Source organism: Heteronotia binoei, chromosome 14 (assembly GCF_032191835.1).
Source record: "Heteronotia binoei isolate CCM8104 ecotype False Entrance Well chromosome 14, APGP_CSIRO_Hbin_v1, whole genome shotgun sequence".
NCBI lineage: Eukaryota > Metazoa > Chordata > Lepidosauria > Squamata > Gekkonidae > Heteronotia > Heteronotia binoei.
The window spans coordinates 54,930,676-54,955,858 of NC_083236.1; the positions used below are offsets into that span (position 1 = coordinate 54,930,676).

General features: G+C 47.8%; 1 protein-coding gene across 2 annotated transcripts in view; it reads right to left on the minus strand.

Moving 5' to 3' along the window:
- Positions 1-25,183, minus strand: part of ZNF423 (zinc finger protein 423) — a 475,743-nt gene that overhangs the window by 210,512 nt on the left and 240,048 nt on the right. For both annotated transcript variants that reach the window (XM_060254540.1, XM_060254539.1), the window contains exon 4: positions 2,226-5,449. In XM_060254540.1, coding sequence (XP_060110523.1) covers positions 2,226-5,449 — 3,224 coding nt within the window. The remainder of the gene's footprint in view (positions 1-2,225; positions 5,450-25,183) is intronic.

Sequence of the window (25,183 nt, forward strand, 5' to 3'; positions counted from 1 at the left end):
CTAATGTTTTAAGCATTCTTTATTTTAAGAAGTTTTTTTAAAAAAAATCTTTAATTGTGTTTGTGTCCTTTATAAAGCATATATCGTTGCTACCTAATCTTAAATTAGGTCTCACTTATGACAGATCTGGCCCTTATAACAAGTGAGTTAGACATCCCTGAGCTAGTCTGTGGCTGATGTAACAAAAGGCTCAGCGAATGAGTACTTTTCTCAAGTATTCCTGCTTTACATGTGCAAAATCAGGTGTGCACGAAGAGACCAATGAGTTTTGGAAGAGGAAAATGGTTGTGTTTTGCTATCTGCCAAAAGACTGCAGAGTTTCGATTCAGTTCCATCCACAAGCATTCTTTGCCTCTGTTCACTGTTTGAACTGAGTTTCCCAGCGAGGGGAAAATATTCCAACACTGCCCAACGAATTCCAATCTGAAGTTTACAGTGAAATGGCCAGTTTGTAATTAGAATGCTATTTAATTGTCGTAACCCACACTTTCCAACAGGCTCAAAGCAGGTAACAATGTTCTTTTTTTAAAAAAAAATGTTTTTTATTTACTTATACTATTCCAAGACAGGCTCATGGCAGTTTACAGTGAAGAAGAAGAAGATGATGATGATGATGATATTGGATTTATATCCCACCCTCCACTCCAAATCTCAGAGTCTCACAGTAGTTCACAAGTTCCTTTACCTTCCTCCCCCACAACAGACACCCTGTGAGGTGGGTGGGGCTGAGAGGGCTTTCACAGCAGCTGTCCTTTCAAGGACAACTCCTGAGAAAGCTACAGCTGACCCAAGGCCATTCCAGCAGGTGCAAGCAGAGGAGTGGGGAATCAAACCCGGTTCTCCCAGCACTTAACCACCACACCAAACAACAACAGTATCTTTTAGTTAAATAAGTTACTCTATTTTAGACAGAAATAATACCTTTCCCTGGACACTCTGCAATTCTGATATTGCTCCGTTTCCAAAGTATGCGATGGCCAGGACTTCCAACCTCCAGATAAATAAGTAAACCACTTAGAAAGGTAATTTAAAAAAACACCAAAACCTGCCATATGCTAGATTTAGGTCACTTGCATATGGGTTGGTTTCCCCTTCTTTAATGCTATGGGGAAGCTATTCTCCCCTCACTTCCTCACAATATTGTGGTGTTTTCACGTTCCCTGGATTATGCCCGTAATTTCTATAATCTTCTATAACCTCCTTTGCGAACATTTTTTTTGCAGGGGGGGGGAGGAAATCACAAGAAGGCTGCGGTGGTCAGGAAAGTCCAGATCTCAGTCCTGTCCACACTGGTGCTATTTTTCAGCTCCAGTTCCTCACAGCAGTAATTTCCTCCGCGCTGCCATGAAGGAACTTTTTTTGGGGGGGTTTAAAACTCTGCAATTGACGTATCACTGGATGCGTTCACACACACACTAACTAACGTGCCCTGCAACTGGATTTTTACTGTGTAAGAATAGCGAAATCCATTTGCAAAGAGGCATCATGTGAAAGCACCCGCTGTTCTGCTATAACAGTATAACATGTATCACTGTACTGCTATAACACTGTAACAATCTGTCTCTCAGGTTATCTGAATCTTCAGTTTCCATTTAAAACAAAAGCCTCTAGCCCCTTTCATTGCAAAGATATGCCTTCCCCCTTATATCTCAGCGACACAAGCGGTTCAAGACTTCAAGAGTACAGGGAAAAGAGCCGCAGGAAACCTCTGTCCCAGTACGGAAAACACAACCATTAGACGAAAACACCCACGTGTTTTGTAATTCTATTACATGGAACATGCATGCTCATTCCAATCCTATTTGTACAGCTCAAAGGCTCATGTGGAGCTCCTGTACATGAAGGAGCTTCCTATTCACTCTCACAGCAGGGACAGCGAGGAAAGTAAATGAGAATTGGTTCATGGCACTGTTTCTGATACCAAAAAAGAATGGAGATAGCCTAGTCCATGAATGGAGTGTCAGATGTAGACACCGGACCTTCCAAAGCAAGCATTTTGAATATTACCAGGGGTTTTTTTGTAGTAGGAACTTCTTTGCATATTAGGCCACACGCCCCTGATGTAGCCAATCCTCCAAGAGCTTACAGGGCTCTTAGTACAGGGCCTACTGTAAGCTCCAGTACAGCAGGGGTGTGTGGCCTAATATGCAAAGGAGCTTCTGCTACAAAAAAAGCCCTACACATTACTATGTTTGCAACAAAACTGACCACTGAATAGTACTTACTCTAGGAACGGGGGATGTCTGGGTACCCTTCTTTTGGCCACTTGTTTCAGGAGTCAGGTCTCTGTGATCCAGTTGCAGGTGGTTCTCTAAGTCTTCAGCACTTTCAAACTTGACGCTACACTCTGGACACCGCAGGCTTCCACATGGCCTTTCATTGACATCTGGCGTAGTCATTCCTAAGGACTGTCCATTGGTGCTCCTAGTCATGCATCCAGCACATAGACCGTATGGCAGACCATTAACATCCAGTTTCACCAAGTCTTGCTTGTTCCTGAAGTCTTTCAAGCACAGGGCACACTTGTAGAGTTTCTGCAAGGCCTGGCCGTTGGGAGAGGATGCTGCGGAGTTCCCTACCAATTTTTGCATATGGAACGTCCCGTGGATTTTCAGCTCGAGAGTCGAGGTGACCGTCTGCATGCAGACGACGCAGCGAAACCCAGTGAGGGAGTTCCTAAGGTCAGGATGCATCTGGCAGTGCTCGATGAACTCTTCTTCGCTCTGCAGAGGCATTTTGCAGATTCGGCACGTTCCTGTATCCAAGCTCTTACTGTGAGTCACCTTGTGCTCCGTCAGGGTCAAAAGGGATGGGAAGCGTTCCCCGCAAATGGGGCACATGTAATGCTTTGCTGGGCCTCGATGAGTCTGCATGTGCTCCCGGAGGCCGTTCTCCGAGAAAAAGGTCCTTGAGCAGATGTTGCACTTGTGACTCCCTTTGATGAACTCAGCTTTCTTCCTGGAACAATCATCCTCCCCTGGTCTGATGTTATGGTCCCTCAACCGATGGTTCTGCAAAAGGACCTCCATGGTATAAGCAGCCCCGCAGATGTCACACCCGTACATGGGCTCCGAAGCGTCCACGTCATCCTCGCTAGCTTCGTGGCTGTTGGATGTATCAGGGTTTTTCATCAGCATGTTCTGGATGTCTGCGGATTCGGCCTTCTTGTTGGTGGGCGTCATGCCATTCGCCGTCCCGTTCTCAGCACCAGCATCGAAGACGCAATGCTTCTCTCGTAAGTGTTTTTCGAGCAAGATGATGGCGTGAAAAGCTTTGCTGCAGAACTTGCAGTTGTATTTCTTGCTGTGGGTCGTGATGTGGCACTGCAGCTCCACCTCCGTGCTAAAGGTCTCTCCGCAAAAGATGCATTTGTGGGACTTGGCCGGGTTGCCCAAATGGCTGTGTTTCACGTGAATCTGGAGGTCAACCTCTTTCCGGAAGTCCCAATTACAAGCTGTACACCGATACATCTTTTTCTCATTGCTGTGCTTCACCGCCAGATGCACTTGGATAGAGACCTTGGAGTCGAATACCTCTTGGCAAAGGGTGCAGTGATACAACACAAAAGTATGCATGTCTAACAAATGCTTCTGCAGATCATCCACGGATGAAAACTGCTTGTCACAGCTCTCGCACACATAATGGGTTGAAGTAGTCATATAATGCACAGTCAGGTGCTGCAGAAGGGAGTCCTGGGAATCGAAGTCTTCTTTGCACTGAGGGCACGACTGCTTCCTTAAAAGCAACTCCAAGTGCAACTTCAAATGAGTCTGGAAGCTTTCGAAGTTGGAGAACTTGAGTTCACACTGATTACATGGGTATTCGCCGTTCGAAACTGAATTCACGCTTGCGGAGAGTCGCTGTCTTTTGGGGGAAGAGACTTCAATGTCTGAAGAAACCGGACTCTGTTCGCCTTTCGATTTTTTATTGTGCGCCAGTGGAATGTTCTTGTGGTTTTCCTTAATATGCTTAGTTAGCTTGAGGATGGAGCCAAAAATGGGCGAGTTTGTGCAATAGGGACAGGAATACACCTCCATAAACGATTGGGATGGCTGAACCACAGGGGAATCCAATTTGGAATTTCCTATGCTGCAGTGAGTTTGCTGGATGTGCTCGGTCAGAGAGGCTTCGGTCAGGAAGCCCATGGAGCACTGGTTGCAGAAAAAGGCATTGTTACCATCTGGAGCCGTGGCACCCGGCCCACAGTGAGCTATACGGATGTGCTCCTGCAAGCTGTTGATATCGGCAAACATCTCGGGGCAATAATTACAGTGGAAGGCTGAAATGCTGCTGAACTGCATCATGGGATACGCGTGGTTTTTGTGTACCTTCCTCACATGTTCGTTCAAGTTGTACAACGTGGGCATGGACTCAAGGCAGATCTGGCACGTGTGGCTTTGCTGAGGTTTATCCGCGTGGATGGTCTTCAGGTGGATCTCCAAGACCGCGAGACTGTTGAAGTCACGCTTGGTGCAATACGGGCAGCTGTAGGAAACCTTGGACCACGTCTGACCCTCTTCTCTTTCTAACGATCGGATCTTCTTCTGCCCTCTCAATGGTTTTAAAGTGGAGTCAGGGGTAGAGCCCCGCTCTACTGACGCGCTGGAATCTGGCGTCGCGCTGCTCATGGACGCCACGCTACCCAAGACAGGGTCAGGACTGATGCTGTGGTTGCTCGAATCAGGCTGTCGATGGCTATCCAAGTGGCAATAGACTTCCTCTACCGAAGAAAACTGCTCTGGGCACATTGGGCACTTGTGTTTTTTGTTGGCATGGGCTTGGTGAATGTGGGAAAGCAGCGAATTTTCGTCCGCAAATACTTCGGGGCAATGGATACACTGAAGATCCGCCTTTTCAGACAGCTGCGGGTGGCGCGTCATGACATGCTTCTCCAGCTCTTCCGTCTGGCTGAAGGTCTCCTCGCAGTAGTCGCACATGAAGTCGTCTTTCTTCGCCTCCTTCTCGCTCTTGGCCATGTGCTCCTTGTTCTTTTTGTGGGCTTGCATATGGCTCTGCAAGGAGCTGGTGGACGAGAAGCCGCGCTTGCAGACCGTGCACTTGAACGGCTTGCTGGAGCTGTGGGTCTTCAGGTGGATCTTGAGGTGGTCGCTGCGCGAGAAGGCTGCCTCGCACTCGTGGCAATGGTACTTCTTGTCCCCCGTGTGCAGCTTGATGTGCCGGTCCCTGCTCCTCTTGTGCTTGAAAAGCCGGCTGCAGTAGGTGCACTTGAAAGGTAGCTTGTCGCTGTGGATCTGCTCGTGCCTTTTAAGGTAGCTCAGGCGAATAAAGGACTTATCACAAAACTGACAGGGATACGGCAGGCCGGTCCCCCCTTCCTCCTCCCCAATGCCGAGATCACACCCATCTCCGATCATCTGAGTGGGTGATGCAACGTCTTTGCTGGAGGGAGATGAAGCCACCCAAGAGAGTTGTGGGTCGTCATCGCCATCTGTAATGGGAAAGCAGAAAGGAGATTAAAAACAATTCCCAGGGCATCTGTGAAAAAGAGGGACAAAGACGCCGAACAACACTGTGGCCTTCTGCTGCTACGGTATTAGCGGGGGGGGGGGGGATGCAACTGCTGCACAAAAACAAAAGAACTACCCCCGCAAATGCCTCTTGAATCTGAAAAGGAGGTTTGTGCAAAGTGTGTTTTTTGGGGGGGGAAGGAGCACCTATTACACAAATGCAATTTTTAAAACTATATTTGTGTGTGTGTGTGTGTGTGCGTGTGTGCCAATAACAGCACAATGCTATTAATGCTAAGCAATTTCTCCACTCTCCTCCCTCCCCCACTCTGGTCCCCCCAAGCAGGTTTAACACCTGTCTACTGTATTGCCAAGCAATAAACAGCGAGTCAAGAAAACAAAAAGCAACATGCCTCAGAGCGATACAAACATTTCTAAGAGCTGCTGCGTTAAGTGCTCGTACGTGAGCATTTTCCAACAGACACCAGTCAGAGAGGTTTTTAAAATACAGCCTGGAAAAAAAAAAACATCCTTTTAGGCCCTGCCTTGGAACAGAGAGGCTGTATGGAAGTAGCATCGGTCAATCTCTCTCTCACACACACACGAACACACATCCATGCACAAGTGTTATTCAATAGTGGTGTGACATAAACAAGGTGGGTTTCCCCGAAAGCCCGGTAGCACCTGAAATGGAACTTTGGATCGATGAGCAGACGCTTGCAAAGATAAAGCGTCTGACAGCCTCGAAGCCACTTGCTAACGAGGTGGTGCCCACTTTTGGAAGGGAGGGGCCGGCAATCGACACGATGCCTCCCGAAACTTTACTTGCGATCAACAGCCAGCCCAGCTTGGGTGTCGACTTCATGCCACACGTGCCTGCCAACTCTGCAGCGAGATGCCGAGCAAGTGGCATTTCTGCATTGCATCACAAAACCCGAAAGCACAGCAGGGTCCGTTGGGACATCTCCAAACATATTGCAGAAGGGGACGGGAGTCGATATATCGATCTGATCGTTTGAGATTTTGCAAAGACCACGGTGGCTCGTCTTTCCCCTTATAAAGATCCTGCCTTGAAACGCATAGGAAAGCAAGGTGGCTTTATTCTTTGACACAGCTGTTTCCGCGTTTCCCCGCGAGTTTGCTGCAGCTGTCGAGCTCTCTCGCGCTGTTCTCTCGTCCTTCTCAGACGCACACAAACACTCGCACCAGTAACAGCTGCTAAGCCGCTCAAGCCTTCCTTCTTCGGTGCCAGCCTCTGCCAAAGGGCCCTGAAGAGATGCCAATTCTCAGCCGCTAATGATCCAGTCCCAGATCTTTGCGGACTGAGTCTTGGGGAGGATTCTGCCAGTACACCCCAAGCCTCGACGACCAGGCTGGGGCTCCGCATAAAGTCCAGGCTGTGCCAACGGACTCAACGACTAACTTTGCCAACTGCCTGACTTCAACAGCCACTGATGCCACCTATGCCCAGCCATTCTTTTACGCCTCTGCAATATCAGACTTCCCGACCTCCGTTCTTGGCCTTGGTGCGGTTTTGGAGATTGGAACCAAGATGGATCCGGGAAGGGAAAGCACCTGTTCTCAGCTGCTGCAGCTAAAAAAGTATCGACTCGTGCCAAGTTCTGCCTGCGCCAGTCTTCTAGGACCGGTGGCCAGCTCGACAGGCAGGAGTGGGCAGTTAACTCACCCTGTTAAAATGTTCCCACCCTTCCCAGAGATATCCGGAGGCATTCTTAGGAAAGCAAAGCATGCCGTGACTTTAATATTACTCTTCTTAGGTAGGCTACCAAACTCTTTAAACCTGTGCCAAACTGCAGCACACAAGTCTTTCCGATGGAAGACACACCTGAATGAGGAAGGTACAGTTCCAGAATGAGGGAGGATTGTACGTTACAGTAGGCAGCATCCGAGTCAGTTTCCCACTAAGTGCAGAGAAGCCAGAACCAAAGTGAAAGTTTCTGGCCACAGTATATCATTCCCATATTCCAGGGTTGGCCAAACTGTGCCTTGGGAGCCACATGTGGCTCTTTTGCACACATTGCGTAGCTCTTGAAGCCTCCGCTGCCCTGTCGGCTGGCTTGGAGAATGCATATAAAGTTGCTTTCTTTCCACCTCTCCCTCCCTCCTCCTCCCCTCCATCTATTTTCCAGCTTTGTCGTGCAGCTCTCAAATGTCTGACATTCATGTCTTGCGGCTCTCAAACATCGAACGTTTATTCTATGTGGCTCTTACGTTAAGCAAGTTTGGCCACCCCGGCCATATTGCATCCTTTGCTAACCAGGAAGAAGGGAGAAGTCTGGGATGTTGTTCCCCTCCTCCTAATACTGGGTTGCCACCCTCCGGGTGGGGCCTGGGCAGGGCTTTTTTTACAGCAAGAACTCCTTTGCGTATTAGGCTACAACCCCCCTGATACAGCCTGAGAGCTTAGAGCTCTCTGAGAGCTTACAGGGCTCTTTGTACAGGGCCTCCTGTGAGCTCCAGGAGGATTGGTTACCTCAGGGGGGTGGGGCCTAATATGCAAAGGCAGGGCTTTTTGTAGCAGGAACTCCTTTGCATATTAGGCCACACCCCGGGTGTAATCAATCCTTCAAAAGCTTGCAGTAGGCCTTATACTAACAGCCCTGCAAGCAGGGGTGGAATTCTAGCAGGAGCTCCTTTGCATATTAGGCCACACACCCCTGATGTAGCCAATCCTCCAAGAGCTTACAAGGCTCTTTTTTGTAAAGTCTTGTAGGATTGGCTACATCAAGGGCCTGCCCCACTCAGATCCTAATATGCAAAGGAGCTTCTGCTAGAATTCCACCCCTGCCTGTAAGCTCTTGGATTGCTACAAAAAAAGCCCTGGGCCTGGGGATATGTCAGAATTACACCTGATCTTCTGACAATGGAGACCAGTTCCTTTGGAGAAAATGGCTCCTCTGAAGGGTAGAATCTACATATTAAATCCTGCTGAGAGCCTCCCCCAAAGCCTGCCCCAGTCAGATCCAGCCCCAGACCTTCAGGAATTTCCCAACATGGAGCTGTCAACCCTTTCCTGATACAAATTCCAGTTGAACGTTTACTCCACAGATCCTTCTGTGGTGGATGGCATACATGAAGCTGGGCACCGGGATCCTGTGATTTGCCTAGCAAATGTGATTGCTTTCGCACATGTTGAATGATGCACCTTCAACCCCCCCCATTGCAACTGGATTTTACTGTGTGAAACAGCAAAATCCACCTGCAATCAAACACTACAGTGCAGCGAAAATGCATTATTCAGCATGTGTGGAAGTGCAGAGATGTATGCCAACAGGCAAGGATTTAGGGTTATCCGAAAGTGAGGGAGGGGGGGAAGGAAATATCCACTTTGCACTACATTATACCTTATGGAGACCGGTCTCCATAGGGTATAATGAAGATTTGATCCATAAGTATCTGGGGTTATGGGGAAGCTGTTTTTTGAGGTAGAGGCACCAAATTTTCAGCATAGCATCTGGTGCCTCTCCTAAAAACAAACCCCAAGTTTCAAAAAGATTGGACCAGGGGTACAATTTGATGAGCCCCAAAAGAAGGTGCCCCCATTCTCCATTATTTCCAAGGGAAGCCATTTAAAAGGAGCACAGTCCCTTTCAACGTGATGGCCAGAACTCCCTTCAGAATTCAAACATGTTTGCCACAGCCTTGCTCCTGGCTCCGCCCCCAGAGTCCCCAGATACTTCCTGAGTCAGACGTGGGAAACCCTACTCCATATTAGACAGCTATGAACCACGGTCCCTTCGCTTCTTTAGCAAAACGTCTTTCCCATGAGCGAACAAGAGGGACTAGCATCTTATTACTAAACTGCTTCCATCAGACTTCCAAATTCTGCCTTCTGCCAGTTTTCCTTATAATATCTCACTGTTGTGCCGAGGTCTGTTTTAATGGTCTTTTTCCCACCAGTGATATTTTTTTTAAAAAAAACCGCTGGCCCCTATTGTACATCACCGTGGGCACCGCTCCATCACGAAACAGTAGAACAATGTTTGTAAGAAAGAAAGCTTTGCCTCCCGCCACTTTTGGCAGGACTGACCCCAAAAGGCTACAAAGAGCTCCAGACTATTATTATTCCCCCCCCCCACACACAACTGCTCTAGTTCCCCTAATTCACCGAGAAGCAATGTTTTAATTCATCAAACCTGGAAGCTTCCGCCATCCCCGCTGCCCCCTTTCCTGAAGACTACGGTTACACCTTTTGCAGATGAAAAATGAAGCCCAGCGCTGCAGATTGTAAATCAACTGTACACCTTATAATAAGCCAGCTTTACGCCTTGCCCCGGACAGCCTCTGTCTCGCTCTCACGCCAGCCACGTTCACAGGGGGCCTCTCGCGCCGAGCAAGGAAAGGGGGAGGCTGCTTCCCCCCCAAGGACTTGAATTAATGGGCTTTTCTAACTGGAAGGATTCAGCTGGCTGCCTGCTCCCTGGATTAGATTCAGCAGGGAAGGACCAGCAAACCCCTGCCCGCCAATTCCCAGCGCACGCCAGCTGGGCTCCTCAAGGGGGGATCCAGGCGAAAAAGGGATGAGGGAGGCACAAGGGCTTTCAAACTAGGGCAACAAATGGCGAGTTTGCTCTCCGACACATTTCCTTCTCTTTCCTCTTTAAACGGCAGTGTCATTCCTGAAATGTTTTTAAAAAGGAAACAGGAGCCGCGTTTTGAGAAAACGACACAGAGCTTTTCGAAAACCGAAATGCTTTCGATGCTCTGCTCGGAGTGGACCTTGATACCTTTTGTTTTAAAACGGTAATGTCGCTGGCCCTCAAGAGGACGACGTTGCAGGGCTAGCCAGCATGGGAAGTTAGCAAAGCAACACAAGCTTCACCCCTCTCTTTCGCGATTTCCGAGGCACTGCTGGTTTCCATACCAGTGTGTGCGGACTCTTATCTGGGAGAACCGGGTTTGATTCCCCACTCCTCCACTTGCACCTGCTGGAATGGCCTTGGGTCAGCCATAGCTCTTGTAGGAGTTGTCCTTGAAAGGGCAGCTGCTGTGAGAGCCCTCTCAGCCCCACCCACCTCACAGGGTAACTGTTGTGGGGGAGGGAGATAAAGGAGATTGTGAGACGCTCTGAGACTCTGAGATTCGGGTGCAGGGCAGGATATAAATCCAATTTCTTCTTCTTCTTCCACTCCAGGCTCCTGATTGGTTGAGGACCCCTATATAAAGTTTTTGGGTCAGACTTTTGCTCCCATTCTGCCTGCATCTTGCAACAAAACAAGAGCTGGTGTGGACATCATCTACCACACAAAGGGGTAGTGGGTCAGTGTTGGAGCATTGGCTTTGCAAGAAGGTTACAGGTTCAACCCCCAGCATTTCCACTTAAAAGAATCAAGGTTTTAGCAGGTGGTATGAAAGACCTATACTTTAGTCCAGGGGTCCTCAACCTTTTTCACATTTGGAATTCTGACATAGCATGGTGAATGCGGCAACAAAATGGCTGCCGCAGAAGGCAGGGCCAGTCATAAAATGATCCCAGCCTCTTAACTTCAATAACACAGTGCAGATCTTTGTGGCTCCACCCATTTTCTACGACCACTCGGCAGGTGCCAGAGAAGGTCTTAGTGGGCACCACAGTATTCATGGGCACCATATCCTGCTTTCAACCCTGGAGAACTGCCGCCAATTGCACTCTTCTGAAGATGTTTCAGTGGCAGCTTCAGCACTATGCAACGCCCTTCTAGAAGCCCCATGTGTTTCTCCTCAAATATCCTAGCTCTCTCTTCTTCCCAGTCCCTGCCAGCACTTTGCAAGCCAACAGAGGGGGAATGGAAGTACAGCAGCATCACAGCAGTCCTCAATGTCACTTTCAGCGCCAAACCAGATGTGACATCACTGTGTTAGCATGACACTCTAGGACTCACCCAAAACTCTATGGTTTAACCAGCGAGTTTGAGGCAAATCCTACAGTACACTCGATGTTATGACATCACTTCCAGTTTGGTGCCAGGCATGATGCTGTGAGCGGGTACAAAGCCAGTACACTTGTCCCCACCCCACCCAATTCCTCAGGGGGTTTGCCAGCTGCTACTGTTGCTGACAGCCCCACGTCACTCAGAAAACACCATACAGCAGATTTGTCCTCATCAGCCTTTAATGATATCAAGCTGCTTCTGCTAAGACTGCTTACGTACCTGACAGGAATGTTGTTTTCAGTTTCGTTAATTCCACAAGTTTTAAAAGTAATGCTTTAATAGAAGTTTTAGATTGTTGGTATGCAATTCTGTAAGCCAAGTCCCTTTCAGGGGAAAAGCAAGTCAAAAGCTCTCCAAATAAATATTTAAAGGTATAGTTCTTTGTCCTCAGACCATTGCCGAGATGACCTCACCCAGAACAGCTTCTCAAATTTGGAGAAGCTCAGCCACGTGGGCTGGACTGCCTAAAAAGAGCCAAGCACGCCCATTAGATACAGTGGCTCCCAACCTTTTTGGCACGAGGGTCCAGCTTCATGGGAAACAATTTTTTCACAGACCGGTGGGGGAGGTAGTGCTGGGGTGTTTGCCTCCCATGAGGGTCTTTAAATGAGAGGTAGGTGAAGGTCACTGCTGCACGGCCCCTTCCAACCACCTGGGACCCATGTGGATGAAAGAGGTGGCACTTTGGAGCGAGGCCACGCTGCCTCTTTTGTCCGCCTGGGTCCTGGATGGGCCGAAGGGGTGGCAGGGCTGCTCTGCCTAGCTCCGAGGCTGCCTCCCCTGGGCAGGTGAAAGAGGAGGTGCAGCACCTCTACCTTGCTCCCCAACTCGGTTGCTAACAGGCCGTGGACTGGGACCGGTTCATGGCCCAGGGGTTGAGGACCCCTGCAATAGAAACACAACCAACAACTAACATTTCTCTAATTGGCTCCTAACTTATAAGACAGCCATGTTTATACATTCTGATGGGTTGAAATGGTATGTTTTGGGTTGGCTAGCGAGCCTGCCTGTCTAGCCAGTGAGAGAAAGCATTAGTGCAGCCAATCACAGGGATGAATACATAGGAAAGTAACCGAAACCAGGTAGCTGTGAATGACTGGAGTATCAATTTGACGGACTGAAGTTTCTGGCTATTCTCATCTGGGGAACAATTTGGAAGAGAGAAAGACCTTTCCGGCAACCTTAGCACTTACACAATGAACTTGCCAGTTAAATGGATAGGGCTTCTAGGTTACTAATGAGACGGTTGGACACAGAGGACGTTTTACATTTCACATACCTATAAACAGTTTTCTTGACAAAGGAAACATTTCTTTGGCCTAGCTTCAAAATGGAGTTTGGCTCAACAGGACCAAATTCGGAATGATAATAAAAGAGAGCAACACAAAATGTAACACACACACACCAAAAAAAAACCCCTTGTATAACTGAAGTACATTTTCATTTCAGAATTAAATCACAGGTTTCCAATCCTGGTTTGTGGGCAAGAGAAGAAGTCATTGTTTTAAACAATGATCTTGTAGTTATTAGCAAAAATATGGCTAAGGTGCGAAGATGATGGAGCAAGCATCCCCAAATTGGCACCAAAAAGACTAACATGGAGCCCTCCAGGGCTTTTTTTGTAGCAGGAACTCCTTTGCATATTACGCCACCCAACCCTGATGTTAGCCCCTTGGCGCAAACTGTTAAAGCTGCAGTACTGCAGTCCTAAGCTCTGCTCACGACCCGGCAGTAGCTGGTTTTTTAGGTAGTCAGCTCGAGGTTGACTCAGCCTTCCATCCTTCCGAGGTTGGTAAAATGAGTCCCCAGCTTGCTGGGGGTAAAGCGTAGATGACTGGGGAAGACAATGGCAAACCACCCCGTAAAAAGTCTGCCGTGAAAACGTTGTGAAAGCAACGTCACCCCAAAGTTGGAAACGACTGGTGCTTGCACAGGGGACCTTTCCTTTTCCCCTGATGTAGCCAATCCTCCAGGAGCTTACAGGGCTCTTAGTGCAGGGTCTACTGTAAGCTTCAGGAGGATTGGCTACATCAGAGGGTGTGGCCTAATACGCAAAGTAGTTCCTGCTACAAAAAAAGCCCTGGAGCTTTTTTCTTTTTCTGGCACCCGAGGTTCTCAGGAAGTACATGTTTAACATTACGTGGCACAAACAAAAATAACATCTGGTGGAACTTTCTGCTGGAGAACATCTGTGCCCTGGGGGAATTACTACCTTTCTGCAGGGCATGCAAGGCAGAGATGTTCCACCAGGCATTTGGGGACAGAAACAGAACGGTATAAAAACTGGCACCGTTACCCCTTTCACACACACCCACCCCATAACGCTCCCCTCTAGGTGGCTCCCAGATACAAAATCTTTCTCGCCTTTCTTGAAATACGTATCGTTTTATTGTTTATATGCTATTGTTATTTTAATTTTTGGTTTTCACTCGAATTTGATTTATTGTTGTGTTGTTAGCTCCCCTGAATTCTGCCTCCAGGGAAAGCTGGCCTAAAAGAAGAAGAAGCAGACAACATTGGATTTGTATCCCACCCTTCTCTCTCAATCAGAGACTCAGAGCGGCTTACAATCTCCTTCATCCTCTCCCCCCACAACAGACACCCTGTGAGGTGGGTGGGGCTGAGAGGGCTCTCACAACAGCTGCCCTTTCAAGGACAACCTCTGCCAGAGCTCTGGCTGACCCAAGGCCATTTCAGCAGCTGCAAGTGGAGGAGTGGGGAATCAAACCCGGTTCTCCCAGATAAGAGTCCGATCACTTAGCCACTACACCAAGCTGGATAGAATTACAGCTTTTCTCCCAACTGCAGAGAACAACACCCCTGGAGAAAATGGCTGCTTTGGAGGGTGGACTCCATGGCACTGAACCCTACTCAGTTCCCTCCCCCTTTTGAACCCCCCCTCCCCAGGATCCTGCCCCCCTAATATTTCCAGGAATAACACAACCCAGAATTGGCAACCCTAGGAGAGAAAGGGTGATGGTCAAGCTCAGCTTCTTATGTTCAGTTTTGGGGAGGCGCTTCATGATGTATAAGCAAGTTCAATCCCTGGCATCTCCAGTTTATTAACTTATTTAATTCATGTATGCTTTCTCCCCCCAAATAGGACTCAAAGCGGCTTCCCTCATTCTCCTCCCCTCTGTTTTTATCCTCGCAGCAGCCTGTGAAGTAGGTTAGGCTGAGAGGGAGTGACTGGCTCAGTTTCCCAGCGAGCTTCCATGGCGCAAATGAGGATATGAACCTGCGTCTCCTGGTACTAGCCTGACCCTGAGAGTCAATGTGGTGTAATGGTTAAGAGCGGCAAACTCTAATCTAGAGAACCAGGTTTGATTCTGCCCTCCACCACATAAAGCCAGTTGGGTGACCTTGGGTCAATCGCAGTTGTCAGAGCTCTCTCAGTAAAAAAAAAAAAGTCTAGCTCACCACCTTAAAAGAGTTAGAACATGAGTTTGCCAGATGATTTTTGGGTCTCCTGGCTATATTACACATAATGCCATATGATAATTGTTGGTTAATTATAATTAGCCTGACACGCTTAACTAGGGGTGTCAAACATGTGGCCTGGGGGCTGAATCAGGCCCCTGGAGGGCTCCTATCAGGCCCCCCAAGCAACTGCTGTCTGCTTCCTTCTCCCTCTCTCTTGCTTCCTTCTGCATCTCAGCTTGCTTTGCCAGGCTTGCTCAATCGCACAGGAGCTACAGAGCAAAACCTTGAGTTTTTTTCCCATTAGTTGAGGCTCCTCCCCCTTCTGGTCCCCTGGGAAGGGAGGGAAAGAGCCAGAGCTTCCTTTGCCCAGGTTCTTGGATCCCAAGGGAGAGATACAAAGAAAGCACCTTTAAGACCAACAAGTGCTAATGTTTTAAGCATGTTTTATTTTAAGTTTTTTTTTTTTTTAAAAAAAACCATTTTTCTGTGTCCTTTAAAAAATTTACATCTCTGCTACCTGATCTTAAATAGCTACACACATGGCCCAGCCTGAAACACCCTGGCCTGGGCCCAACAGCGTCTCATTAATGTCAAATCCGGCCCTCATAACAAATGAGTTCAGCACCCCTGCTCTTAAACACTACATCACACTGGCCTCCTCCAGTTAAAGGAAACCAGGCGGCAAGCAAAGGAAATGAGCTAGGGAAAGCTGAAGGAAGGAGCAAGAGAAGAAGACCCAACATGAGATGGATTGACTTGATCAAGGAAGCCGCAGTCCTCAGGCTGCAAGTCCTGAGCGAGGCTGTTAAGGATTAGGACATTTGGGGGGGACATTAATTTAGAGTTGCCATTACGTTTGCAGTGACTTGATGGCTCTTAACACACACACGTAAAGAAGAGGACTGCGTTACACTGGGAAGACACCTTCAAAATACTGAACTGACACTTGGCAGGGCTTTTTTTGAAGCAGGAACTCCTTTGCATATTAGGCCACACACACCCTGATGTAGCCAATCCTCCAGGAGCTTACAGGGCTCCTTACAGGGCCTACTGTAAGCTCCAGGAGGCTTGGCTACATCAGGGAGCGTGGCCTAATATGCAAAGGAGTTCCTGCTACAAAAAAAAAAAAGCCCTGCGCTTGGTTGTAATCAATTTTCTCTTTCACTGGAGAACTATTCCGCATTAACACAATGAAAAGAATGCAGAAGAACTGGGGGGAGAAGAATCGCTTTTTCAAACGGAGATTGAAGTCCCTACAAACAGCTAATTCTGCAGAGGAGACTTTTCCGAAATAGAAGGCTCACGGAACTGGTTTTGTCACTGAATAGAGAGGTGTATTAGAGCATGTGGGGAAAGGGGAAGGAAACGCAAAACATGCAATTTGGAAGGAAAGGAAAACACTAAGTGGACTTTGTGCATTGTGCAGGAAGCTGGACTATGGTTTTGAGCCCAAATTTACCATAGAGTTTTGCTCAAAACTTAGAGTGTCACTGCACAACATTGGCAGCTTCCAGGTGACATCATCGTGCTGTATTTCAGGGCATTTGTGGGTAGAGTTTCCCCCCACCAGCAAGCTGGCCAGCAGTGGAAAGGAGCCTGCAAAAGCTTGGGAACCCCCACCCAAACCAGGGGGCTGGCGCCCCTAGTACTGCCTTGCACTACTGGTGATTCACCTATGGCTGATTCTGCACTAACCATGCTCCGCACCAGGTTTTCGTTTCTCTCCGGAGCAAGCTAGCGATTTCGCACTAGCTGCTCCGCACCACCATTTTGAGCAGGGAAAACCCGCGATTTGCCATGCTGCAGCGTCAACCTGAAAAAACAGGTTTACACTGTGGTGCGGCAAATCACAGGTTTTCCCCACGCAAAATGGTGGTGCATAGCAGCTGGTGCAAAATCGCTAGCTTGCTCCGGAGAGAAACAGAAGCCTGGTGCGGAGCAAGGTTAGTGTGGAAGCAGCCTATGTTCGCACCCTACCACAGGGCTTTCTGTACAAACAACTATTTACCTGATTGCCAAGCTAGCAAAAAGCAGCTTTTCTGCATATTTACATTATATACTAGTAGATGAATGTTGCAAACAGCCATTTTCCTGATCAGCCGTGGTGACTCAGACCCACCGTACAGGCAACCAGTAAGAAAGCTTTTGCAGCATTGGAAAAGATCTGTTTCCTTGAGCCACAGATGTTTCAAAAATCGTTAACGGACAGGGGTGTTTGTGGGGTAGCAACATCTGCGCTTTTTATTTACAACGTGGGGTGGGCTAAAAACAACTTCTGGTTCTGTTACGAGGACCAAACAGAAAACCTTCGCACCGCATAAGGTGTTCTGACTACACCCGCTCTGCTGGTGTGAGAATTAATGCAAACCAAGAACTAAATATTTTGATTCAGACATTTTCAATGAAGCTGAACAGCAGTAAAATTTCTGCCTATCCTTAAAGTAATCTACAGTGTCATCTTGGGCTTCCCCTTTTGTATCTATTCCTTCATTTTTAAGTATGAAGGGCACTGGAAAGCCAGTTTCCGCTGGGTAGGGGCTGGTAGATGCTGAGGGAAAGACTTTGGGTTGGATCCAGGCCTAAAATTCCCCCTAACAGAAGGTACTCCAGTCAGCAGAACAGCCAATGACCTCTCTGAAATGCTGCTCCTAGGGGACAGATCTAGGTGGGCAGCCATGATGGTCTGAAGCAAGAGTGCAGGGGCACTTTTAAGAAGAAGATATTGGATTTATATCCTGCCCTATATCCTGAATCTCAGAGTCCCAGAGTAGTAACAATCTCCTTTATCTTCCCTTTATCTTCCCGTTATCACAACAGATACCCTATGAGGTAGGTGGGGCTGAGAGAGCTCTGACAGCAACTGCCCTTTCAAGGACTGCCTCTGTAAGAGTTATGGCTGACCCAAGGCCATTCCAGTAGCTGCAAGTGGAGGAGTGGGGAATCAAACCCAGTTCTCTCAGATAAGAGTCCATGCACTTAACCACTACACCAAACTGGCTCTCTGACCCACAAAGTTTTATTCAAGGTGTGAGTTTTCGCACGCCAGTACACTTCATCGGACAATGAAAAGGAATTATAAAAAGCAGTCGTACGTATAGAAGAGGGTGGGTGGTAAATTAGCATGCAAAATGGTGGAAAAATTTTTTAACAGATAAAACGAATAACAAGCCTTGTTTACGGTTATCATCTGTTTGGATTCAACTGGGGGGGAGATGAGATGGGTAATAAATATGTGAGAACTGGACACTGATGTGCCCTTAATGGTGCCAATCTGTCATTGGATTCCATTCCTTCTCCTCTCTACTGTGGGGGAAAACTTCGCAGCATCTTCTTCTTTGAAGTGGGGCATTAGCTAAGTAGAGTATTTTTCTTGTCCCCAGAACACAAAATCACATTACTTGGAAACTGGATGAATGGCAAATAAGGGGTCTGCAGCAGGAAGGGGGAATTAATGAAAATCACTCCTCACCTTCCATTAGCGGAAAATGTAGTCTGTGTGCACCATACCCATAACAGAAGATAATTGGCCTTGGACGACCAACAGTAACTTTGTCAGGACTTTTTCGTAGCATTTTTTTTTGCATTTTTTTTTTTTTTTGCATATTAGGCCACACACCCCTGATGTAGCCAATCCTCCAAGAGCTTACAGGGCTCTTCTTACAGGGCCTACTGTAGGCTCCAAGAGAACTGGCTACATCAGGGGTGTGTGGCCTAATATGCAAAGGAGTTCCTGTTACAAAAAAGCCCTGAACTTAGTAGAAGGCAATTTTTAACTTTCATTTCCTAATATTTTCCGGCAAGTCAAGACATATCCAGAGAAGATAGTTTCAGAGGATGTCCATGTTTGTCTTCAGCAGAGGAGCTAGAGTCTAGTCACCTTAGATTCCAAAATAAGCTTCCCAACCCCACCACCCTGGCGGGGGACCCCCGAATTTGCAGCCTCCTCCCCCGCTCTCCAAAAAACCGGAAGCGGGGGAGGGGGGAGAGAACATGCGTGTAGGCATCATGTAGTTGTAGAGCTCCTGATCCGTTTGTAAAATGTGTGCCTTTAAGGCTGCGCAGGAAACAGGAAGGGCTTCATTGGAAAGGGTCAGTAATAGTTTCCATGGAGAACGCCCCTCCCTTTCTTTTGCTTTCCTTTTCACAGCAAGTAGAGTCCTGCAGGAAGAAGATCTAGTAAGTATTTGTGTGAGAGAGAGAGGGAGTGGGCAGGGGATTCCCTGGTTTGGAGGCCTTCCCCCCCTTTAGAAAGCATGGGGGGGAGGGAAATGTCTACTGGGCACTCTATTATTCCCTATGGAGAACGATTCCCATAGGGAATAATAGGGAATTGATCCGTGGGTATTGGGGGCTCTGGGGGGGCTATTTTTTGAGGTGGCGGCACCAGATTTTTAGTATAGCAGCTAGTGCCTCTCCCCAAAATACCCCCCAAGTTTCAAAACAATTGGACCAGGGGGTCCGATTCTATGAGCCCCAAAAGAAAATGCCCCTATCCTTCATTATTTCGTATGGAAGAAAGGCATTTAAAAAGGCGTGCTGTTCCTTTGAATGTGATGGCCAGAACTCCCTTGGAGTTCAGTTATGCTTGTCACACCCTTGTTCCTGGCTCCACCCCCAATGTCTCCTGGCTACACCCCCAAAGTCTCCTGGCTCCGCCCCCAAAGTACCCAGATTTTTCTTTAATTGGACTTGGCTACCCTATTCCAAAAAGATGTTTGAGGCAGGGGTGGAATTCTAGCAGGAGCGCCTTTGCATATTACACCACACACCCTTGATGTAGCCAATCCTCCATGAGCTTTCAAAAAAGAGTATTGTAAGCTTCTGGAGGATTGGCTACATCAGGGAGGTGTGGCCTAATATGCAAAGAAGCTCCTGCTAGAATTCCACCCCTGGTTCGAGGTATAAACTTTCTAGAGTCAAAGGCTGACCATGGGAGCTTTGACTGCCGAAAGAGCTATGGTGCTACTAGACTTGAATCTGGATCTCCAGAAAAATACAGCATTTAGGGACCTTCTAGGCACACATCTTCAGATGCCAGGCCTGTTTAAATACCATATCTGACGCTTCACAAGGGGATTGCTTTCATCCCAACCTCTAGTACTGCAAACTGGTTAGCACAGCTGATGCAGCAACCATGATAATTAGAATGGCCAACTTCCAGATGCAGCCTGGACTTCTCCCAGAATTGCAATCCATCTCCAAACTGCAGTTCCTCCTGAAAAAATGGCAGGTCCAGAGCATGGACTCTACAGCATCAGATCCCTGCTAAGCTCTCTCCACTTTCAAAACTCATCCCTTCCCAGGCTCTGCCACACATCTCTCGGAATATCCCAACCTGAAGTTGGTCACCCTAGTGGTGATAAACCACAGGGCAAGATGGTGACGATGGGAGGGGAGCTAGAGCAGGCATCTCAGCCTGGTGACCTCCAATACCTGCCTTGTCCCATAGAGGATAACAGAACCTTGAAGAGGTGCAGTGCTTCATCTGTTTAATCAATCGGAATGGTGTGGGGCAGAAGAAGAAGAGCAGATTTATACCCCGCCCATCTCTCTGCATAAAGAGACTCAGAGCAGCTTACAATCTCCTTTATCTTCTTCTCCCACAACAGACACCCTGTGAGGTGGGTGGGGCTGAGAGGGCTCTCACAGCAGCTGCCCTTTCAAGGACAACTCCTGCGATAGCTATGGCTGACCCGAGGCCATTCCAGCAGCTGCAAGTGGAGGAGTGGGGAATCAAACCTGGTTCTCCCAGATAAGAGTCTGCACACTTAACCACCACACCAAACTGGTCTGCTTTATATATTGCTCACCCAAACACAGCCAGCAATGAATGTGTCCATTGAGTCTGGGAGCCGCCCCCTGCAAGACCAGCACTAAAAGACCAGCTGGAAGCAAGCTCGGGGCTGTCCACTCAAAAGTCACCCAAAGGAAATGCAAAAAAAAAGCCATTGTATTGCAAAGAAGTTGGTCTAAAGGCTGCAGATGCAGTAGCTGCAGGAGAATCCAGCAGGAAGATCCTCTCTTTTCCCTAAGGAAATTTGCAAACACATACCACAGCCTTCTTAGGAAAAGGGGAGAACATCAGTTCCCAGGCTAAAGCAGTAGAAAGCTTCAAGGAAGACTCAACCCAGTTGCAGGTTTCCATCTAAATGGACATGATTTGTACTACCTCAGCTAAGGAACACAGTGGATGTAAGATAATTCAAAATATATGTTATTTTGAACTTTAGTTGTTTATAAAAGAACAATTATCATGTCACTTTTTTGCCAAATGTGCTTAATTATTGTAATATGTGACTTATTATTTATTTATTTATTACTTATTTATTACTTTACATTTATATCCCGCCCTCTCCGCAAGCAGACTCAGGGCGGCTCACAACATCATAAAACAATCAATTCAATAAAACATATAAAACCATAATTTACTTATCAATTTAAAAACTATTAGCGCTGTCTCAGTCCAATCTAGGCGGTATTGACTTCTGACTATGCTCGCCAGCATTCTGTGGGATGTCCGGTGGCAGCTCATTTTTAATCAACCACAAAAGCCTGTTTGAACAGTTCGGTCTTACAGGCCCTGCAGAACGCCGACAAATCCCGCAGGGCCCTTATAGCTTCTGGGAGGGTGTTCCAGAGTTCTGGTGCTGCCACCGAGAAAGCCCTGGATCTTGTTATGCATAACTTGGCTTCTTTTGGGCCAGGGGCAGACAACAGATTTTTTGTCCCTGATCGCAGTGCTCTCTGGGGGATATATGGGGAAAGGCGGTCCCGTAGATAGGCAGGTCCCTGACCATAAAGGGCTTTAAAGGTTAATACCAACACCTTGAAGCGAACTCGGAACACAACAGGCAGCCAGTGCAGCTCTCTCAGCACTGGCTGAATGTGCTCCCGTCGTGGTAGCCCCATTAACAGCCGTGCTGCAGCATTCTGCACTAGTTGTAGTCTCCGGGTTAGCGTCAGGGGTAGCCCCATGTAGAGAGCATTACAATGATCTATTCTTGAGGTGACCGTAGCATGGATTACCGTCGCTAAGTCGTTGCGCTCCAGGTAAGGGGCCAGCTGCCGCACTTGCCGAAGATGGAAAAAGGCAGCTTTAACGGTGGCTGCCACCTGAGCCTCCATTGTAAGAGAGGACTCGAGGAGCACGCCTAAGCTCTTGACCTTGGGGACCGGTATCAGTGGCACCCCGTCAAGGGCTGGCAGCTGGACCTCTCTCCCCGGACCGCCCCGACCCAGGTAGAGAACCTCTGTCTTCGTCGGATTCAATTTCAGCCAACTCAGTCTGAGCCAAGAGGCCACGGCTTGTAACACCAGGTCTAGATTTTCCAGGGTACAGTCAGACTGGCCACCCATCAATAGGTAGAGCTGGATGTCATCCACATATTGATGGCAACCCAGTCCGTACCTCCTGACAATCTGGGCAAGGGGGCGCATATAGATATTAAATAGCATCGGGGATAGGACCGCTCCCTGCGGCACCCCACAACTAAGAGAGTGCCTCTGGGATGCTTCCTCCCCTATCACCACCCTTTGTCCCCGATCTTGGAGAAAGGAAGTCAGCCACTGCAAGGCAGATCCCTGAATCCCCACATCGGCAAGGCGGCTAGTCAGTAGCTGATGGTCAACCGTGTCAAAAGCGGCTGACAGATCTAATAACAACAGCACTGCAGAGCCGCCCTGATCCAGATGTCGCATAAGATCATCCATGAGAGCGACCAGAACTGTCTCCGTCCCGTGACCTGGCCGGAAGCCGGACTGGAATGGATCCAGTGCGGAAGTGTCCTCCAGAAATCCCTGCAGCTGAGTCGCCACTGCCCGCTCTATGACCTTACCCAGAAAGGGAAGGTTTGACACCGGCCGACATTCCTCTTCTCATTGTATGGTTGTACTATGTAAAACAGATATATTATGGGGGGGGGGGGGGGTGGTGGTGGTAATTTCTTATATTTTTTACTTTTAATAACATTTAAAATAAAAATTGATTTAAAAAAAAAAGGCCAGACACAAGACAATAACCTAGAAAATTATGTTTTTCTTTCCCTGTGTCTCTATGGTCTTTACCACAGAGATTGGTGGAAATTCCTAAAGCGTCTCCAAGAAGTGACATCACATTCTCCTCAAACTCCACCCTCCCCAGGCGGTACCATCAAAATCTCCCAGCACTTGCCGAGGCAGCGCTGACAACCCTATTGGAGATTTATATATAATGTAATGTAATATATAATGAAACAGATATACAACTCACAGCCCGGTTGCTAACAGGCCATGGACCAGTATTGGTCAGCAGCCCACGGGTTGGGGACCCCTGCCCCAGAATTACAACTGTTCCCCAGACTACATAGATAGCTTATTTAAAACATTTATTCCGTTTCTCCTGAAGAAAATGGTGGCTTTGGAAGGCGGACTGTATGGCATTACACCCTACTTAGGGCCCTCCCCTCTCTAAAGGCCACCCTCCCAGGCTCCACCCTCAAATCTGCAAGTATTTCAAGACTCAGAGTTGACAACTCTAGAGATGATGCATACAACCACCTAACATGGCATTTTAGTATCATTCCCCCCCAGGAGTGGAATTCTAGTAGGAGCTCCTTTGCACATTAGCCCACATACCCCTGATGTAGCCAATCCTCCAAGAGCTTACAACAGACCCAGGAATAAGAGCCCTGCAAGCTCATGAAGGATTGGCTACATCAGGGGTGTGTGGCCTAATATGCAAAGGAGCTCCTGCTAGAATTTCACCCCTGATTCCCCCCATATCCCAGAGTCAGGGGGACATACTTCAGAAATACAGTATAATTCTTTAATACACAGCACACCCTGCTTGTAACACTTTCACACTGCAAATGGGGAAGGGGACAAACGACCACAAATTACGACTCGTGAGAGATAATTCATCATCGGTAGTTTTAAAAAAGGGTCTTTGCATTTTTACAGGCCACCTGTATTTCAAAGAAAAGTAAAACTGTAAAACACACATCAAACAATTTCCAAGGCTAGAAAAGGGGTGGGGTGGGGGGTAGAGACAAGACAGATTCCTTCCTTCCCACCCCTCCGCTCTACCACTCCCTTGCCCTTCATAAGGAGAAATGACCTTGCTGTTAATAACTTGTCACCAAGCACTCCCTGGACGCCCCTATAGCAGGCCAAGGTGGTGTCTGCATACAAGAAGAGGGTGTCCTTTCAGTAAATCCTGAAAAGGGTTCTGCACACCAGAACAGACAACAAATAAGGTGTGCGTGTGTGTGTGTGATTCTATTCAACACACAACCCCATAAGCGCACAGTCAATCTGTACGTGGTTATGAAAGGAGGGGGGGGGGAATCAATCTTTTTTAGTCAGTTGTATCACATTCCAATAAATGATTTGGAGAGGGGTGGAGAAGAAGGAAAAAAAAGAAGTTTTATGTTAGATCTAGGAATAAACTAAATGCTTTCAGGGTTGAATCACTGTTTTTCTGCACTCCCTTTGGAACAGCCGCAGACACTATATTCTGCCGTGCATCGTGGACTTGGGACTGGAAACAGCTGCACCCCTAATTACATGTAAAGTGTACCAAAACATTCTTTTTATCACAGACTGTAAATCTGTTAGCATCTGTCTCTCCTTTGTTTCTTCCACAAGATACAAGCTTGTTTCTACATTTTTCTCACCTGTAGCGGTGATTAAAATTCATTATAAATGAAAGGAGTGAACACTAAAACAAGTTCCTCTGTGTACAGTTCTAAACTCAAATTAGAAACAGCTGTTTGCTAATTCATGCAGTGATGTTTTGTCGTGCTCTGTGAATCAATAATAACTCAGCCGATTTCTATGGAAATTTTTAGGGTTATCCATGAGCTGTAGGGTTGGTTTGTTTTCTTACCCACCTCTCTGCTCTTCAAACACACCGAGAAATTGGGGGGGGGGGGGTCGCCTTTTGCAGAGAGGGTGGCAACCCCACAGTAGATTGTATCGGGGCAGTGCTAGAAGTCAGGATGCCTATCGATATGGAGCGATGGAGCACCTTTCAAATACTTATTTTCTACTCCAGGGGCCATCATATGTCAGAAGGGGAGAGGGAAGGCAGAACCCATGTCTCTCATTGAAATGGAACATTTGTTTGGGGTCTTCAGGGCTTTCTTTGTAGCAGAAGAAGATGATATCGGATTGATATCCCGCCCTCCAATCCGAATCTCAGAGCAGCTCACAATCTCCCTTTACCTTCCTCCCCCACAACAGACACCCTGCGAGGTGGGTGGGGCTGAGAGGACTCTCGCAGAAGCTGCCCTTTCAAGTACAGTTCTGTGAGAGCTATGACTGACCCAAGGCCATTCCAGCAGGTGCAAGTGGAGGAGTGGGGAATCAAACCCGGTTCTC